Below are 16,410 nucleotides of genomic sequence, written 5' to 3'. Positions count from 1 at the left end.
ATGTTGCACTTGCACTTTTACCAAGATACCTTATATGAGGCCTCATCTTTTGACTTTCTTTACTAAATAACCGTTTAAATATTATACATTTTTTACACAAACGCACACAACCTCATTTATTATCTGCTATCAACACATGCATCAATAACCAAACAAGTGATTTACCTGCATGGGCAGTTCTGGTACAACAAGCTTACCTGCAGGCTTCATTTCTGAACATTTGTAAATGTGATGTGTCTGGTCATGTCAAAGCAGACAGGGTTTTTTTTTTTTTACACTATGGAAACCAATTTAAAACATGCTTCAGCTAAAATGTCATTATAATAAATGCAATGGGCTAATGTGTTACACAATATAATGCAATAGCTGTAATAACCTAAATATAAAGCTCATAATTAGAATTAATGTATACGTCAGATCTTAGATCTTTTTGTCGTTATATCATTGGGTGCAATATATTAGTGATGTCAACATGCTGGCTTAGTTTAAAAATATCTCATCTCAGTATAGTGTCTAATTTATACATTGAGTTACATCGAGTGTAGTCAGAGAACTGGCCCTTAGCACATACATATGAGTTAGATCAATTCAGTCTTTCACATAACTTCACGTTTGAAACTGTTGCTGTGGGATCTAGAAAGCAAAACAATCGCATGCATTGTTTATTTATTTATTGAGAGAAAAATAATATTTCATCTTCAAATTTTTGTAGTTGCTAAATCATGATCATGAAGATGACCAGGTTGAAAGATGATAATGAAAGTACTGTGTAAAGTAAAATTATTTGCTACAAAAAATACTAAGTCTTCAAATAGATATTTAATATAATTTTTTATTTTTACATTTATGTTTTTATAACTGCAAAGTAGAGTTTGATCACTAAATAAATGTTTTATGGGGTTAAAGTTTTGGGTAGGGGACGAGCCCATAGTAATAAGGAATGAATGAATAAATGAATGAATGGGAAGCATTTGATAAGCATTTATAGCGCTTTTATTATTTATACAACCTAGTAATAATAATAAAGAATTAGCAACTTTATAATTAAAAAGTAATTAAAGAGATTAAATAAATTTGAAAAGCTGTTGTAATATACGCTTTAAATGACAGATTTGTGAAAACATTTATAACTTAGTACAGCAAACCTGGAGAAACAGGGAAAAAAAAAGTCAAGTTTGACGGATTAGTCGACTGGCCAATGACGCGAGGCCTCCAGCAGCACGTGCCAGAGGGGTGGATCACGTGTCAACGGAAGAAGGTGCTTTTGTTTTTCCTTGGGAAAAAAGTCGAGGAACAATGTTTGGAAAGACGATTTTCAGTTATACTTTATTTTTCTCTTAAATGCATACAGACAATCTTATATAGGATATGAAATCTTTCGGAATACCCGAACCATATTTCCGCGTCTTGAAGCTTGTTTGACGCTCCGTTTGGGAATTCTTGAAGCTGCAGAGATTGCAAGGCGGAAGAAGGGAATTTCGAAGAGGCGAGCTGAGAGGGCCAAGAGATGGCTCCCGATTGATTTCATCAGAGCTTTGCAATGTTTTTAAACTTAACTCGGATTTATATGAAATCATATATTTATTCCAAAACACCGATTCGTCTCTGTGTCTCGTTAATGTCATAATTCGGACTGATTATTTGCGATCAAAAAACTCAAAATGGCGGAGGGCTGGCCCATCCCCCAGGTCTTGCTCCTGCTCGTAGTGAGTGTCGCGGGCCTGGACACTTGCCCTTCTCCCTGTACTTGTTCTGGTGGTCCAGGTGCAGCTCAGTTGCTGGATTGCAATAGGAAAAGACTGAGTGCTGCAGCTCTGGAAGCTCCAGTCTGGATCACCCATGCGTGAGTACTAGAGGAGATGTTGTTTACATGCCCCAGCACTTTGCAGGGGCTGCACATGTGCGCAATACTAATTAACTGACAGCTGATTAGTTTACATTTGTTTGTTTGGTGCAATTTTAGTGATATGTAGTTATATTGTTTATCAAATCATGCGTTATGGCACGTGTCACGTGATCCTTTGTCGAAATGCCAATGCAACTCTGTTTTTCCTTACAAATAGCCTGATTGTTATGGTTACATTTTAATAATAATACAATTTTGAGAGTATAGTTTTAGTACCAAAAATGCAAAAAAGCATCTTACACTGATTAAATATTAAGACGTTGTTGAGAGATAATGACAACTGATATTTACTTACGTTTTATGCAAGTAGTCTACTAAAGTCTATAAAAGCCTTGTGTTTCAAATATGCTACGATATAATTTTTTTATATCAGTATCATTTATTTAATGTAGCTTGGTTTTAGTTTAGATGAGCTATTCCTAGTTTATTATACAGCTCCAATTCTTTGCTTTTTTGTTATTAAATCTGTATTTAAATGTATGAATGATGTGAAAAGTATTTTACCAGATCTGAAGGTACACATCATAGACTTAAATAATGTTGTATACATTTGCCACTTTTTTTCCCCCTTTTTTTCAGGTTTTAATATTTTGTTCTCTGTGAATTTAGGTCTATGAATCAGAATGAACTTCCAGCAGTGCCTTTTCTTGGAGATGCCTCATCCAACATCACAGTGCTGTCACTGTAAGTTTCCCTCTATATTTTTTCCATTAATGTTAGGTGTATATGAACATGTATGTTGATTTAGTACTATATCTGCTATTTATTTTCAGTGTTCATAACCGAATCTCTGAAGTCGTGGCAGAGCAGCTGTTGCCATATTCATCTCTAGAAAGTCTGGACTTGAGCTCTAATTCTGTATCTGAGCTTAAGGCCGGCTCGTTCCCTCCCATGCAACTGAAATACCTGTAAGTTTTTGTACTCCGGCTTGTCAGAGTTTTGCACTTTCATACTAAGACTGTGTTCAAATTCTAAGCAGAGCTTTCTGAAGAATTTCTCTTTTTCCTTTGAGTTATCAGTTTGAGACAACACAAGTATCAGGTGTTGCTTTGATCTTTGTTGTGACATTGAATAAGGCCATCCTTAAAAATATTCTTGTTTGCCGTAACGCGACTGACCCTGTCAATTTAGGACCGACTCAAATGTTTATTTTTTTTGCTCTTAGTCCGACCCACTTGCCGGTTGTACATTTGCGTTAAGACCAACCATTTTTTAAATTATATTTATTAATTATATTTTAGTAAGTTTTGTAAATATGTAAATTGACTATGCCTACATACAAATGAAGGCTACGTTCGTTCTTTAAAAAATACCTGTGAGGTCATCTATGTTTACACGGATGTCACACTAACGCCTGTGCGTTCGCTTCGTCTCATACTCTCATTCACTGTCAGAGTCAACGGTTCGTGCTTGGTAATGATGGCTGCGGCTGCAGTAAACAAAATGTTCGCGGTCACTGTTCAAAGTCATACGTGTTCGGGCACCATAATACATCTAAAAAATACATTCATTTAAACAGATCGACACCGCTTTGACTTGGCACGCAGTTCTGGAAAAACTGTGTCCAGATCTTTTCCCATCCCTTCTCCCGTCTAGTCTAAAACTTCGAAAATGTATTGCACGAATCAATTGGACCAACCAACACAAGTTTCTAAAACGAAAATGGGAAATTGATTTTAATGGCCTTCTCTTAGAGTGTGTCCAGTTTTCTTATTTTTTCACCTTTTTTTTTTTTTTTTTTTGGAAAATGCGTTACACAGCAACTGCAGCTTTTTTTTGGTTGTTGACATTTCTAATCGTAAACACAGCCATGTTGAAACCTGCAGTAAATGTTTTGCATTATGGCAGTCCACTCTGCTTATTGTTTTTCGAGAATGTTACACTCCTGTTTGTCATTGTGCACGAAACTTCACGCCAATAAATCATCAGAAATATTGGTATTAACAATATATTGAATCTTTAATTTCATCCGTGGATTTACCTAAATTTGGTGTTATTTGCTGTATAAAATGCATCTAGACAAGCAAAATCGATTTTACAATAGATTCAATGAACACTTATCTCTCAAATCAAACAGGATTTTTTTCACAAGAAAGCAAAGTAAATGGTCTCTCATTTGTAGGTTGCATTGACACCTAGCGGTGGATGCAAGTAAAACAGTATAACAGTACCAAACTTTTTTCTTCTCGTCTGAAATTCATGCAATAAACATGTGTTTGACAAAGATTTCAATTTGTTTGTAGTCTATATAGCCTGCATCAAATTGAGGTTTGCAATGATGCGCCTGAAGGCACGGGTTGAAGACCCAGTCAGTGACATCACAATATGCTAATTTGTTTAAATTCATACTTACGTAATCACCAAAAGTTTACTTTTTTATTTTTTTTTACAATGAAACTTGAAAAAAAAAAACATAGACCGACCTACCGGCCCTTTTTACTGTGACTGCAAATCAAAATATTTTTAAGGATGGCCTAATGGAGATTTTCTTGGTGTTTCTAATTACTTTTGGCTTTCATGGATATTTGTTTGTTTCCTCTCACCATCACAACAGCAACCTGAGCAAAAACAAGATAAATTCCTTGGAGCCCGGTTGTTTCGGAAACATCAGCTCCCTTCTGGTGTTGAAGATAAACCAGAACAGACTCTCTGTGCTGCCTGATAAAGTCTTCACCCTCTCTCAGCTCCAAGTCTTGTGCGTATTCATGGCTAATGAAAAGGATGTTATTGCATTGCTAAATTAGATTGTGTCTGACAGGATAACTGCTCGCTAAATGCACCTGATATTATCATTTGGGGAGTTAATTTCCCTTGTTGTCTTGACTTTCCGATTGTTCGATTTTCTCATTGTAATGTGCACCTCTTAATGACTTTGTCACTTTTCAGAGAGTTGAGGCGCAACAGGATTCGTGTCGTGGAAGGTCTAATTTTCAAAGAAATGAAGGCTCTTAAATCGTTGAAGATGCAGCGCAACGGCATCACAAAGCTGATGGATGGAGCTCTGTTTGGTTTGGAAAGCATGGAGGAGCTGTGAGTCAATGCTTTCAGGGTTTCCCTAGATCATTTAACATGTTTAAAAATACCCTTTTAAAATATATGTAGTAAAAAATTGCTATTTATAAAAAAAAGAATATATATATTTTTACTATAATTTACTACCTGCATTTAACAGTGTGGCAATTATGTACATTTTAAATATGTGTCAAATTTTGCCAGAAAGGCTGGAAATATATTTATTATTAATATTATTATATTTTTTTTTGGTTTGACTGTATCACCCAGCTTAAATTTTGATTTGCCCTTTGTAGCATTTATTTATTTATTTTTTATTTGAAACCATAATCTGAACCTGGAGGTTTGATTCTTTTCTGTTTATGTAATGTAGCTAATTTCAGATTGAAGTTTCTGTTTCACATGAATCAAAGTGATTTCCGAGTCATGTGTGTTCTGTCCTCTGCCAGAGAGTTGGAGTATAATAATCTGACCGAGCTGAATAAGGGCTGGCTGTACGGCCTGCACATGCTCCGGATTCTCCGGGTAAATCAGAACAATATCGGACTCATTCGAGCTGATGCCTGGGAGTTCTGCCATCGCCTGGAAGAGCTGTGAGTGACTTCAGCCTTGACCTTAAAATTTGATCCTATGATGAAATTAGCATGCACATATCTTGTTTTTTTTTATCCTTGAGGTGTTGGCTGGCTCTCAGGTAATGCGTGTGTGTGTGTGTGTTTTTCTCCAGGGATTTGTCTTTCAATCACTTGAGTCGTCTGGAGGATTGGGTGTTTTCTGGCCTCAGTCTCCTGCAGAGTCTCAATTTGGGTGACAATCAGATCACACACCTGGGAGAAGGAGTGTTCAGCAGTCTGGCTAACGTCCGTACATTGTAAGATAACCCACATTGCTCTTCAGTCTCTCATTTTAAACCGATAGTTTTTGGTAGAACATAATAGAAAGCCTTAGGTTTATGTATAAAATGCGTTAAAGATGATATTTTTTTCAGAACAGTAATTCTGATTTTTAACTGCCTCTTCCAAGATTTTCACTCATCTCACTACACGATTTTTTTATTTTTAGCAACCTATAAGTGAAAAAATACAAAAACATACTTTATATATCGCAATAAAATTCTAAATCTCACATATTTTAAGTTGCAGTTATAGCTGGAAGCATTACAGTTGTAATCTAAATAATAGTTTGGACAGTTTTGCTGGTAAATGATGGTTACTGATTACATTACTGTTTTTTTCTGTAATTAATTTTCTAATTTTGAATGATCTTGATGGAAATTGAAGTAGCATTGTGCTCTATCTCTATCAAATAACAGATAAACCATATTCCTGTAGTTAAAGCCTTGTATGAATCCTTCTAGTTTAGTTTTTGCATTTCAGCTTGCCCTACAGAGAAAGAGCACATTCAAACATGCCCACCTCTCATAACCTCCGCCATGTCCCTTTGGCACAGTTGTAAAAGGGATGTCAGCCTTTTAGAGCCAACAGTGCATGAAAACAGTCTCACAATACTCCCACATACCAGCCTGTCCTTACAAAGCCTTCCCTTTAAACATTAAAGAAGTACAGTTACCTAAATAATACAGCTCTGATTATTTTAGATTGAAAACAGGAAGCATGTTCTACACCGCAGCGGTTTGAAAAGATTCTGATGGGTCTCTTGATGTTTGTTCGTTCCAGGGACATCCGTAATAATGAGATCTCCCTCGCCATCGAGGACTTGGTTGGCATGTTTGTGGGTTTGAAGAGGCTGAACTCGCTGTGAGTTTGTCGGTGGATACGAGCGGTTTAATCTGACTCTGAGATGTGAAGTGTGGCTTGACATAAGCGTATGTGTGTGTTTTCCAGAGTTTTACAGAATAATAAAATCAGGAGCATCACTAAGAGAGCGTTTGAGGGTCTGATGGAGCTGGAGCATTTGTGAGTCTCTTTTATCAGTCCTTGGGATTTCAGATTTTTCAACATTTCAACAATATTACTGGATGAAGCAATATAGAAATCACTTTTTTATTTATTTATATATTTCTTTGGAAGAATGCCCTTGAGTACAAAACAAGCTGGTTGAGAGAGTTTATAATATGGAATGAAATCATACTTCCTGAATTATAAAATTACACTTATAAGTCACGTCACAAAATTTGAAGTTGTGATGAAATGGAAGCAGACTTCTTTTCCATATCGTTCTGGATGAGTTCTTAACAATATTATCTATAATATTCATTTAGAAAATGGGTATATTTGTCTAAGTGTAAATATAAAGTGAACACAATATTAAATTATAAATCGAATTCCAATGTAATCCAATTAATTTCATTATTCAGCACAACACAGAGAGCTCCTGTTTTGTATCGAAATAATCGTTCTGTATTTGTTCTCCAGGGACCTGAGTAAGAATGGCATAATTTCTATTCATCCTGACGCTTTCACTCATTTAAAACTTAAAACACTGTAAGTAATCTTTTACTTTCTACAGACCGTATCTATTTCATATCTATGCATAATATATTAATATATATTTTGTTTAATTTTCGGCTGTATTGTGCTCTTCCTCAGTGATCTGAACACCAGCAGTCTTCTGTGTGACTGTCAGCTGCAGTGGTTGGGCCAGTGGTTGATTGACAGTCAGTTCCAGCAATCCTGCACCGCCGTCTGTGCTCATCCCGCCTTCCTGGCAGGATCAAGTGTGCTCGGTATTAAACCAGAGGAGTTTGTCTGCAGTGAGTGACCTGACCGTAACCTTCACGCCTTTTCACAGCCCTGTAAAAAATTGTCCATGGCGACCTTTTCTCTTTTGTTTCTTGTGCCATATAAAAAGCAATTTTAGAAAAAGTCTAAAAATATGAACTCTTTCTTGCATTAAGATCTCTTAATTGTCTCTCACTCGCAGATGACTTCCCTAAACCCCAGATCAGCGCTCATCCAAAGACCGCTGTGGCCTTACGCGGGACCAACATCACTCTGAACTGCTCTGCGTTCAGCAGCAGCGACTCTCCCATGAGCACCGCCTGGCGCAAAGATGGAGAGGTGCTGTATGAAGCCCAGGTGCAGAACTACGCTCGGTACCAGGATCACCGCCTCCTCTACACCACCGTCCTCCACCTGCTCAATGTTAATTTCACAGACGAGGGCCAGTACCAGTGTGTGGTCTCCAACCGTTTTGGGTCCAACTACTCTACTCTGGCCAAGCTCACTGTTAATGGTTAGTGCCTCATCAAAATTGATTCTTACATGTTGTAAAGCCTTAAGCCTTATTTTTTCTTCAGTTAAATTGATGTCAAATTGATGATCTTTTGATTTTATTTTTAGGTCTAGTTAGGGATGGGCATTCGATAAAATTTAACTTAGTCGATTGTCGGGAGAATTAACGATCGACTATTGATTAATCATTAAAATTTTTATAATATAATTAATTAATAAATTTTTATAGTTAAAAAATGCAATGAATACAAAAATACAGTGTGTTTTTCCTTGGTGAGACCTAACAGTTAAACTACGTTCAGGCAAACCGAACATATATGCGTGTGCATGCAGTGCATACAACTTCTGCACGAGTCTACGGATTTTTGTTGAGAAATACCATATAAGCATGTTGACATGATCTGGTGTCAGACGCGACCGCAACCTGGTGACCGTCAGTCCAGCCGCTGAAAACACCGCTCTGAGGGAGCTGATGTTGCCGGGATGCACAGGTACATCATTTGAGTCATGGCCGTGTTATACTTATACACGGCATCGCAATGTTTGCAGTTAACTAGTTCGCTTTTTAAATCAAAATGGTCCCACGCCACACTTCCCGTGACATCTTAATGATTATTCTTTTGAAATCAAAACGTAAGATCACAGATAACCGAGTAGGGTGTCAAATATTGCACCCTGGTGGTAAAATATTTAATTGCTGCCACACTACGCAACGCAACCTGCATTAGATTAAAAAAAGTGCTTTAGATTAATCGATAACAAATTAACATGATCGAAGAAATTCTTAACGATCAATTATCGATTGTCGATTAATCATGCCCATCCCTAGGTCTAGTCACAGAATTCAAAGTGTTTACTGGTGTCTGATTATTCATTTAAAGTGTCAATTGTGTGATTATCTGCTGGACTTTTATTTTGGCGTATTGCTAGTGCGCTATGATCCCTTTAATGCTTTGATAAGCAGTTTGGCATTTGTTTTTTCCCTCTCCTTATTTACCCTCATTTCTTACCAGAGTTCTGACAGTTTAATTTTCCACATCTGTTGAACAAACAGATCTGTTCAACAGCCCTCTGGGATGCCGACCTTAGCAATGTAATTATTCTGTTTATATCAGTTCACGAAACTGATGGAAGAGCGGATTTGTAACCTAATAACAGAAACACGATTCACAAAGCAAACACTTTAAATGCAAATGCTGCTGTTTAGGGTTTGATTGACCATTGGGATGCTTGTTTTTATATTGGCTATTTAAACAGAAAATGAATTCTGTTGTCATTTTATTAAATTATTATAATCTTACTGTAGTATAACATTTACATTGTTTGCTTTTAAGCATTCACATTTCCTTAAAATTATTTTAAGGCTTCTTTTTTTTTTTGGTGACACTTTTGTTATTGTAGTCGAGTTTTACAAGTGTCGTCTAGATATTTCTGGACTTTCTGGAATTACTTGAGGAAATCAGTGAAAATAACCGGTGTAATGGCTATTCCCAGAGCTCCCAACCTTCCTGAAGACGCCCATGGACCTGAGCATCCGCACCGGTACGGTCGCTAGATTGGAGTGCGCTGCGGAGGGACACCCGACACCGCAGATTGCCTGGCAGAAAGACGGCGGTATCAATTTCCCTGCGGCCCGTGAAAGAAGGATGCATGTCATGCCAGATGATGACACTTTTTTCATTGCTAATGTGAAGACCGAGGATATGGGCGTCTATAGCTGTACAGCCAAAAACGAGGCGGGCAGCCTGTCAGCTAATGCCACTCTTACTGTGCTAGGTATAGTTATTATTATTTTTTTAAATAAAAGTCAAAAAATTTCTTTTGAATTATTTACATTAAATAATGAAACATCTCTGGTATTTTGACAGAAACCCCGTCCTTCCAGCGCCCTCTAGAGGACCGTAACGTTGCCCGAGGCGAGACTGCTGTCCTCCAGTGCATAGCTCGTGGTAGCCCCACCCCCCGCCTCAACTGGACCAAAGACGATGCCCCGTTGGTGTTGACGGAACGTCACTTCTTTGCTGCAGCCAATCAGCTTCTCATAATCGTAGATGCCAGCCCTGCTGATGCAGGGAAATACACGTGCATCATGTCCAACACGCTCGGCACAGAGCGCGGTCATATCTACGTCAGCGTCTCACCCTCGGTCAACTGTGACCCGGTGACCAGCATATACAGTCAGGACGGGTGGACAACAGTTGGCATTGTTGTGATGGTGGTCGTCTGCTGCGTCGTCGGCACCTCGCTTGTGTGGGTCATCGTCATTTATCACATGAGGAGGAAGAGTGAAGACTACAGCATAACAAATACAGGTCAGTGCACAACTCTACATGTATCAGTTAAATCATTCAAATTAAATGTATATATATTATACTATATAAATTTATGATTATATAATGACTAGTTAATAGGCAAAATTAATAATTAATAGATTATAATGTTTAGTAGTAGCGCTATTGTGATTATGAAACTATATATATATACTTTTTTCTCTCAAAATTCCCTTTTTTGAATACAATATGTGATTGAGTTATTAAAATTAATGCAACAGTATTTAACATTACTTTTCATAAACAGTACAACAATCTAGTTTTATATAATTTTAACATAATATAAGAAATTGTGTATGTTTCCTAATTTTTTTCTAATTTTGAGTTTAATAAGAACTGAAGAGTAGAATAATAAAAATACTGTCTTTATAAAATAAAATATAATTTATTTTAAATTTATTGTATTCTTCTATTAAAAGATTATGTAAATGTTTGCTAGGTATAAAATAGGCTAGTAAATATTGTAATATTTAAAATATTCCCCTTTTAGGTCCACTTTAATTAAAATAAATTAAGTGGTCTTTCAAACCCAGTGCTTCAATATAATATTATAGTAAAAAGAAGTATTATTATCCATGATAATAATTGTTCAAAATAAAATTTCCTTTACAATACGAGATTGGATTATTAATCAAATTTGGGATATTATGCTTTTGAAGCTAAATGAATGCAACCATATTTAACATTACTTTTCATAAACATTTTAATTATTTTTTTATATTATATATTATTTATAAGAAATTGTGTACGTTTACTATTTTTTCATAATTTCATAGTTTGATAAAAATTGAAGATTAGAATAATGAAAATACTATCTTAATATATTATAATTTATTTTAAATGTATTATATTTTTCTAATAAAATATTATGTAAATAAATGTTTCATAGGTAAAAAATAGTAAATATAGTAATATTTAAAATATTCTCCTTTTTGGTCCACTTTATAATAAATGTTAAGTGGTCTTTTAACCCAGTGCTTTAATATAATGTTAGTTAGGATTATTATCCATAATAATCATATGACAAAATTAACAAAATGTAATTTTTTGAATCCCGGTGATTGGTTATTTCAAATAATCACAGTCAGGATATTACGTAATAAATGCAACTACCCTACCTACTACTTAAAATAGCCATTATAACAATTTGAGCATGGACCAAAAATGGAAGAATTAGAAATGTATCCAGACAAAATACATGAATTTTAATATTTAAATCTCTCTGTTGTTGTATTCTAGATGAAATGAACCTTCCAGCGGACATTCCCAGTTACCTCTCATCTCAGGGAACACTATCCGAGCCTCAGGAGGGCTACAGTAACTCAGAGAATGGAAGCCACCAGCAGCTAATGCCGTCTCATGCTAATGGTTACGTCCACAAAGGCACTGATGGTAATGTCATCCTGTGTTCCTCTGGCGAGAAAGTTGATTTCTTTAGAAAGGCTGGTGTAGTTTCTACATATGATGGATGTATAATACTATAGTGTTGTGATGTGTTTCAACAGGAGTATGTTACGGTGATGTGAGCAGCGATGTTGATCCAGATGCTAATGGAATGCTGGGTAGTCGTGTGGGCTCTTTCTTTGCTGGACGTAGCAGCTTCCACCGGAGTGAACCCCGAGAGGGACAGGCAAATATCCCTAATGGTAATTGATCCCAAAAATTCATATAATTTGATTTGTTTAAAAATGAACATACTGTCATTTATGCTCCCTCATGTGATTGCAAAGGGGGCTGTTTTTCTCACCAATTAATCAGCTAATGAGTTGATTTTTGTTTGTGTTTTTAGGTGGACCAGTCCCTCTGGTCATCTGTTCAGACTGCTACGACAACGCTAACATCTACTCGCGCACGCGTGAGTACTGTCCATACGCCTACCTGACAGAGGACGACGCACTTGTGTCTCAGATCCCTCGGGACGGACACCAGAGCGGCCATCAAGAGCGGGATCAGCACACCGAGCACGCAGACGCAGCACTGGAGAGTTTTAGAAGTCAGCAGAACGCCTCTGTGTTCCTCACCAACCACGAGCCACGGCTGCCAGCGTCACAACACTATAGCACTGGTGAGATGAACACCAAACATACATACATCAACAACACATTGTTATTATCCTTTTTACCATTGCTTTGTTACTAAACTGAGTGATCTGCACACCTAGGCAACGTGTTAAGGAGTTAAATGCTTTATTCCAAAAAGTGTCATTTGCACATGAGGCAATTCCAGAATGCAGTGTGACAAGCTAAATAAAAAAATTACATTGAAAATGGCAGAAAGTCTGAATAAAATTTGTATATTTAAATATAATTAATATTTAAATGTGTTTAAATTTGCATAATATTGTATACTTCATATATTCAAATATGAATTATATATAATGTATTTAGATTTTAAATTGACATTTTAAGAACGTACATTTTTGATATATTTTTTATAGCTATATACACATTTTAAAGCAACTTAAAAAAAAAAGTAGTTAAAAAAAAAAAAGATCATACCTTAACAAGTAGAATAATATTGTATGTTACTAATTATGATAAGTTCTCTATACAGTATTTATGAAAACACCAACCCGATCTTCACAAATGATTAGAAAAGTTGCGGGTAAATGGCCACAGGAAAAAAATTAAAAGTTACAGGAAATTAATTGACCAGAAAATATGTGAACCCTGTAGAATCTGTTGTGAGTGTATTTAAACATCATAATGAACACCAGTTGTGTGGCATGCATTGGGTGACCATTAACATGTTTGCTATCCATGAAGAGCAGTACATTTTTGCTATCTTTGCTACCTTTGTAGACTGTAAACAGAGTCTGCTCAGCAGGGTTTGGAAATGATATAATGCACATACTTATTTTCACAACCTCTATTTTTCTTGTATCAGATGTCCCAGGCAGTTCATTTTGGGATAGCGAAGAAACCCACTCTTCCATCCTCACCCAGGGCTCAGTGACTGTACACAAGCCCCCGATAGGTCTGTCTGCTGGGGACGGCCAAGAGGAGAGGAGGGGGGCAATGGAGGAAGGCTCATACAGGACTAACCCACAGGAAAGCACCTCAGCACCCACATAAACCCAGAGAGCCCGTCTTCCCCCAGTCATCTTGTCCCCGAACATCACCACCTTGTCCTTCAGTTGCCTCCCAGTGCCCTCAGCCCACTACCTCCTTTGAGAAACCTCATTCTCTGCCAAATGAAATGCCTCTCTCTTCATGTTTACACCGCCTCTACTGTCCTTCTCCGCCATGTTCGGTTGTAATCCACTGGGATGTGCATGTTTTGCCGGAAAGTTTTTCAGACCGGAGACAGAATCCCTGCTTTCACCATTCCTGAGCTAACTAGTCTGGTTAGAGCCTTGAATGCACCATTTCCAAGACTGCAGCATGTGACATACAAATAATGCTATGTTTGGTTCTCCCGCCTACCTAAGGGTGTTGAACCTTTTTGCATATGCCAAAACTTGACCCAGACTCCCGTTTAACTTGCTTTTGCTCTGTACAGGACCTGTACGATTATTGACTGTGAAGATTGGACTGTCCAAATAGGGCAGCAATGTTCTCTGTGTGACGTCAGAGGGCCAATTACCTGTATTGCATTTCTCATTCCTGTTAGCAAACGGTACAGACTTATGACCAATAATGTGTTAACAGAGTTGATGGCTCCGTTGTTTCCTCTGTTATTGTACGTCGGAGTTACTGTCCTATCATTAAGAATTTTTTTTTTCGTGTAGTGCTTCTCACAAAGCTAAAACATGTTTCTCAGTTTCTCTCTCTGTTTTTTAAGGCACTATAACAGAGAGTAAGGAAAACCTTATATGTTGCACCTTTGATAATCTTCCCAAAACAGCCTTACACGAATCGTAATATGTTAACTTTTCTTCATTTACTCTCCATATTAAGCTTTCATATTTTTATTTTGTGTATTTTGTGAAAATGTCCATTTTTAATTGGTTTCCCTCATATGCATTCTTGCGAGTGCATATCTGGTTGAATTGCAGTCTGTGATTGATCGGCTTGACTGAGCACCATTGGTGTGCATTTGGGGCGGGGCTACATTCTGTCTGACCAATAGAAGCATTTGAGAGAATTTCTTACAATTCCAGTTGGTTCCCTACTAGTGTAGAAATCACGCAATTCACCTTTAAAATGTGTATATGCTACATTTGAAATCTGTTGTTACTGCTGGATCAAACTGATTTCCTCTAGTTATTTGCCTTTTTTTTTTTTTTTGTTTATGAAACTCAGATCATCTCCTTAATTTGAGGTGTAAGAACCATTTTGACAGTTAGGCATAGCCATGCCTAGTCATTTTTATTGTTTTGGTCTTAGAAGGACAGCTGGATTTTATATATCTTGCCTGTAAACTATGTCTTAAGAGGATGTGTCCAAAACCAAAGGAAGCTGCCTTACAGTCCTGCTGCCCACCCATGCAACACACACCTTTTAAGGAAACACATTTTAAACGGATTTTCAAAACACTGGAACGTGACGTCACGTCTGATGATCTTAAAATAAATCCAGAGATAAGCAAGCTCATATTTAATGACCACAATTCTCATTCATCAGTAAAAATTAGGCAAAAATACATTAATAAATGAATTTACTGCTTTTAGTAGCTCAGTCAATCCAAGAATATTTTTTCTCATGCCAAACCACATGCACAGGATTGCTGGTTAACACAGGCAGCAAAATTTGTAAAAAGCAACCATATGAAGCATCTTGACCATTTGACTTGATGCTTAATGCCTTTCTACCTCCAGATCAGCATTTTTCAGGTTTCGGACACAGCCACTAATAAAGTTGCTGTTACATTTACATTTATGTGGTGGAATTCCATGGACAGTTTTCACATTGGATTTAAGTTTGTTAAACTTTATCAATATTAAGTTGTGGTCACATTTACCATTCCTCTGCCAAACTTTGCTGGTGAAATTAAGAGTTTCACGTGAGGGTGAAAAAGTTCCCCATGCAGATTTCGCTAATTTTAAAGTTGGTTGCATGAATTTGCCACATTGACCAAAAGCCATGCTTTATACAACACTATGCTATTGAACCCTGTTTTTATGACTGCACCTTAAATCTGCTTAGTTTAGAAGTGACCTTTGAGTAATGGACCTTCTTTGCCCACAAAACATTCAGACTCACTTCAGTGCTTGGTGATCCAAACCATGTGCATGGATCCCAGATTAAATCTGGACCATTTATTTTGTTCCGAATGCTCCACAACATAGCAGTAGACTGACATTTTGCACTTTTTGAGTATACAAATGCTGGATCTTGTGTTGCAGCAGATATCTGTGGTCACTGTCTTCCCCTGTCTTTTAATGGAAATGCTTTATTTTCAACCAATTTCCAACTGTGATAAATACTCCTTGATTTGCATATTGATTTGTTGCATTTTGCACAATCTCTTGCCTTGCTGTTAGCTGTACAATTACACCAATCAGAGACCTTGATTTCAAATGATTTGTCTGACTCCTCGCTGTTTCAGTTTCCCTTGTTGAAAGGAAAGGAGCGTGTGTCGTCAGCGGCTTCCAGCTATGTTTAAAACATCGAGGTTTTTTCAAATTACTGTTAATGCTTACTTGGTCTCTCTCGGTTGAGCTTGCAGGAGATTAGTGCAAAGCAGTTTAAAAGTAATGTAAGTGAATAGCGAGTTTATTTTACCCTGAATTATACAGGACTTTGTTGGCAACTTTAGAAATGAACAAGTGTGATTTCACTTAAAGATTTACACCAAAGAAAAATCCACATGGATCAAACATTCCTGCCTCCTGCAAACCAAAGTTTTGCTTAAATGCTTTGACAATATTTAAATGCTGCTTTTTTTTAAAAAATGTTTTGTTAATTTTTTGTGTATTTTTTTGTGTATGCTGTACCTGTACATTCTGTAAAGCATGTATAAAGAACATTGTTTCAGAAAACTGACATTTAGCTGACATTTAAACAATAAAATGAATTCAGATGCA

At 36.8% G+C, this 16,410-nt stretch overlaps 1 protein-coding gene across 1 annotated transcript; it reads left to right on the top strand.

Annotated features, from left to right (window-relative positions):
• Window positions 1-1,218: 1,218 nt before the first annotated feature.
• LOC113097243 (leucine-rich repeats and immunoglobulin-like domains protein 2) lies at window positions 1,219-16,410 on the top strand. Its single transcript, XM_026262463.1, has 18 exons — window positions 1,219-1,843; window positions 2,516-2,590; window positions 2,680-2,814; window positions 4,461-4,601; window positions 4,793-4,936; window positions 5,368-5,511; window positions 5,646-5,789; window positions 6,595-6,675; window positions 6,763-6,834; window positions 7,294-7,362; window positions 7,468-7,631; window positions 7,802-8,113; window positions 9,607-9,888; window positions 9,981-10,424; window positions 11,682-11,834; window positions 11,948-12,088; window positions 12,232-12,507; window positions 13,329-16,410. The coding sequence occupies exons 1-18, from the start codon at window positions 1,662-1,664 to the stop codon at window positions 13,514-13,516; spliced, it is 3,147 nt and encodes a 1,048-aa protein (XP_026118248.1). The 5' UTR covers window positions 1,219-1,661; the 3' UTR covers window positions 13,517-16,410.

The sequence above is a fragment of the Carassius auratus genome, chromosome 6 (genome assembly GCF_003368295.1).
Source record: "Carassius auratus strain Wakin chromosome 6, ASM336829v1, whole genome shotgun sequence".
NCBI lineage: Eukaryota > Metazoa > Chordata > Actinopteri > Cypriniformes > Cyprinidae > Carassius > Carassius auratus.
Note: the sequence above shows the minus strand (reverse complement) of the source record. Positions and strands in the feature narration are given on the sequence as shown.

Coding starts and splice junctions, on each gene's coding strand:
- LOC113097243 (XM_026262463.1), top strand. CDS start 1,662: ATGGCGGAGGGCTGGCCCATCCCCCAGGTCTTGCTCCTGCTCGTAGTG. Junction 5,512..5,645: donor TGCCATCGCCTGGAAGAGCT/GTGAGTGACTTC, acceptor GTTTTTCTCCAG/GGATTTGTCTTTCAATCACT. Junction 10,425..11,681: donor CTACAGCATAACAAATACAG/GTCAGTGCACAA, acceptor GTTGTATTCTAG/ATGAAATGAACCTTCCAGCG.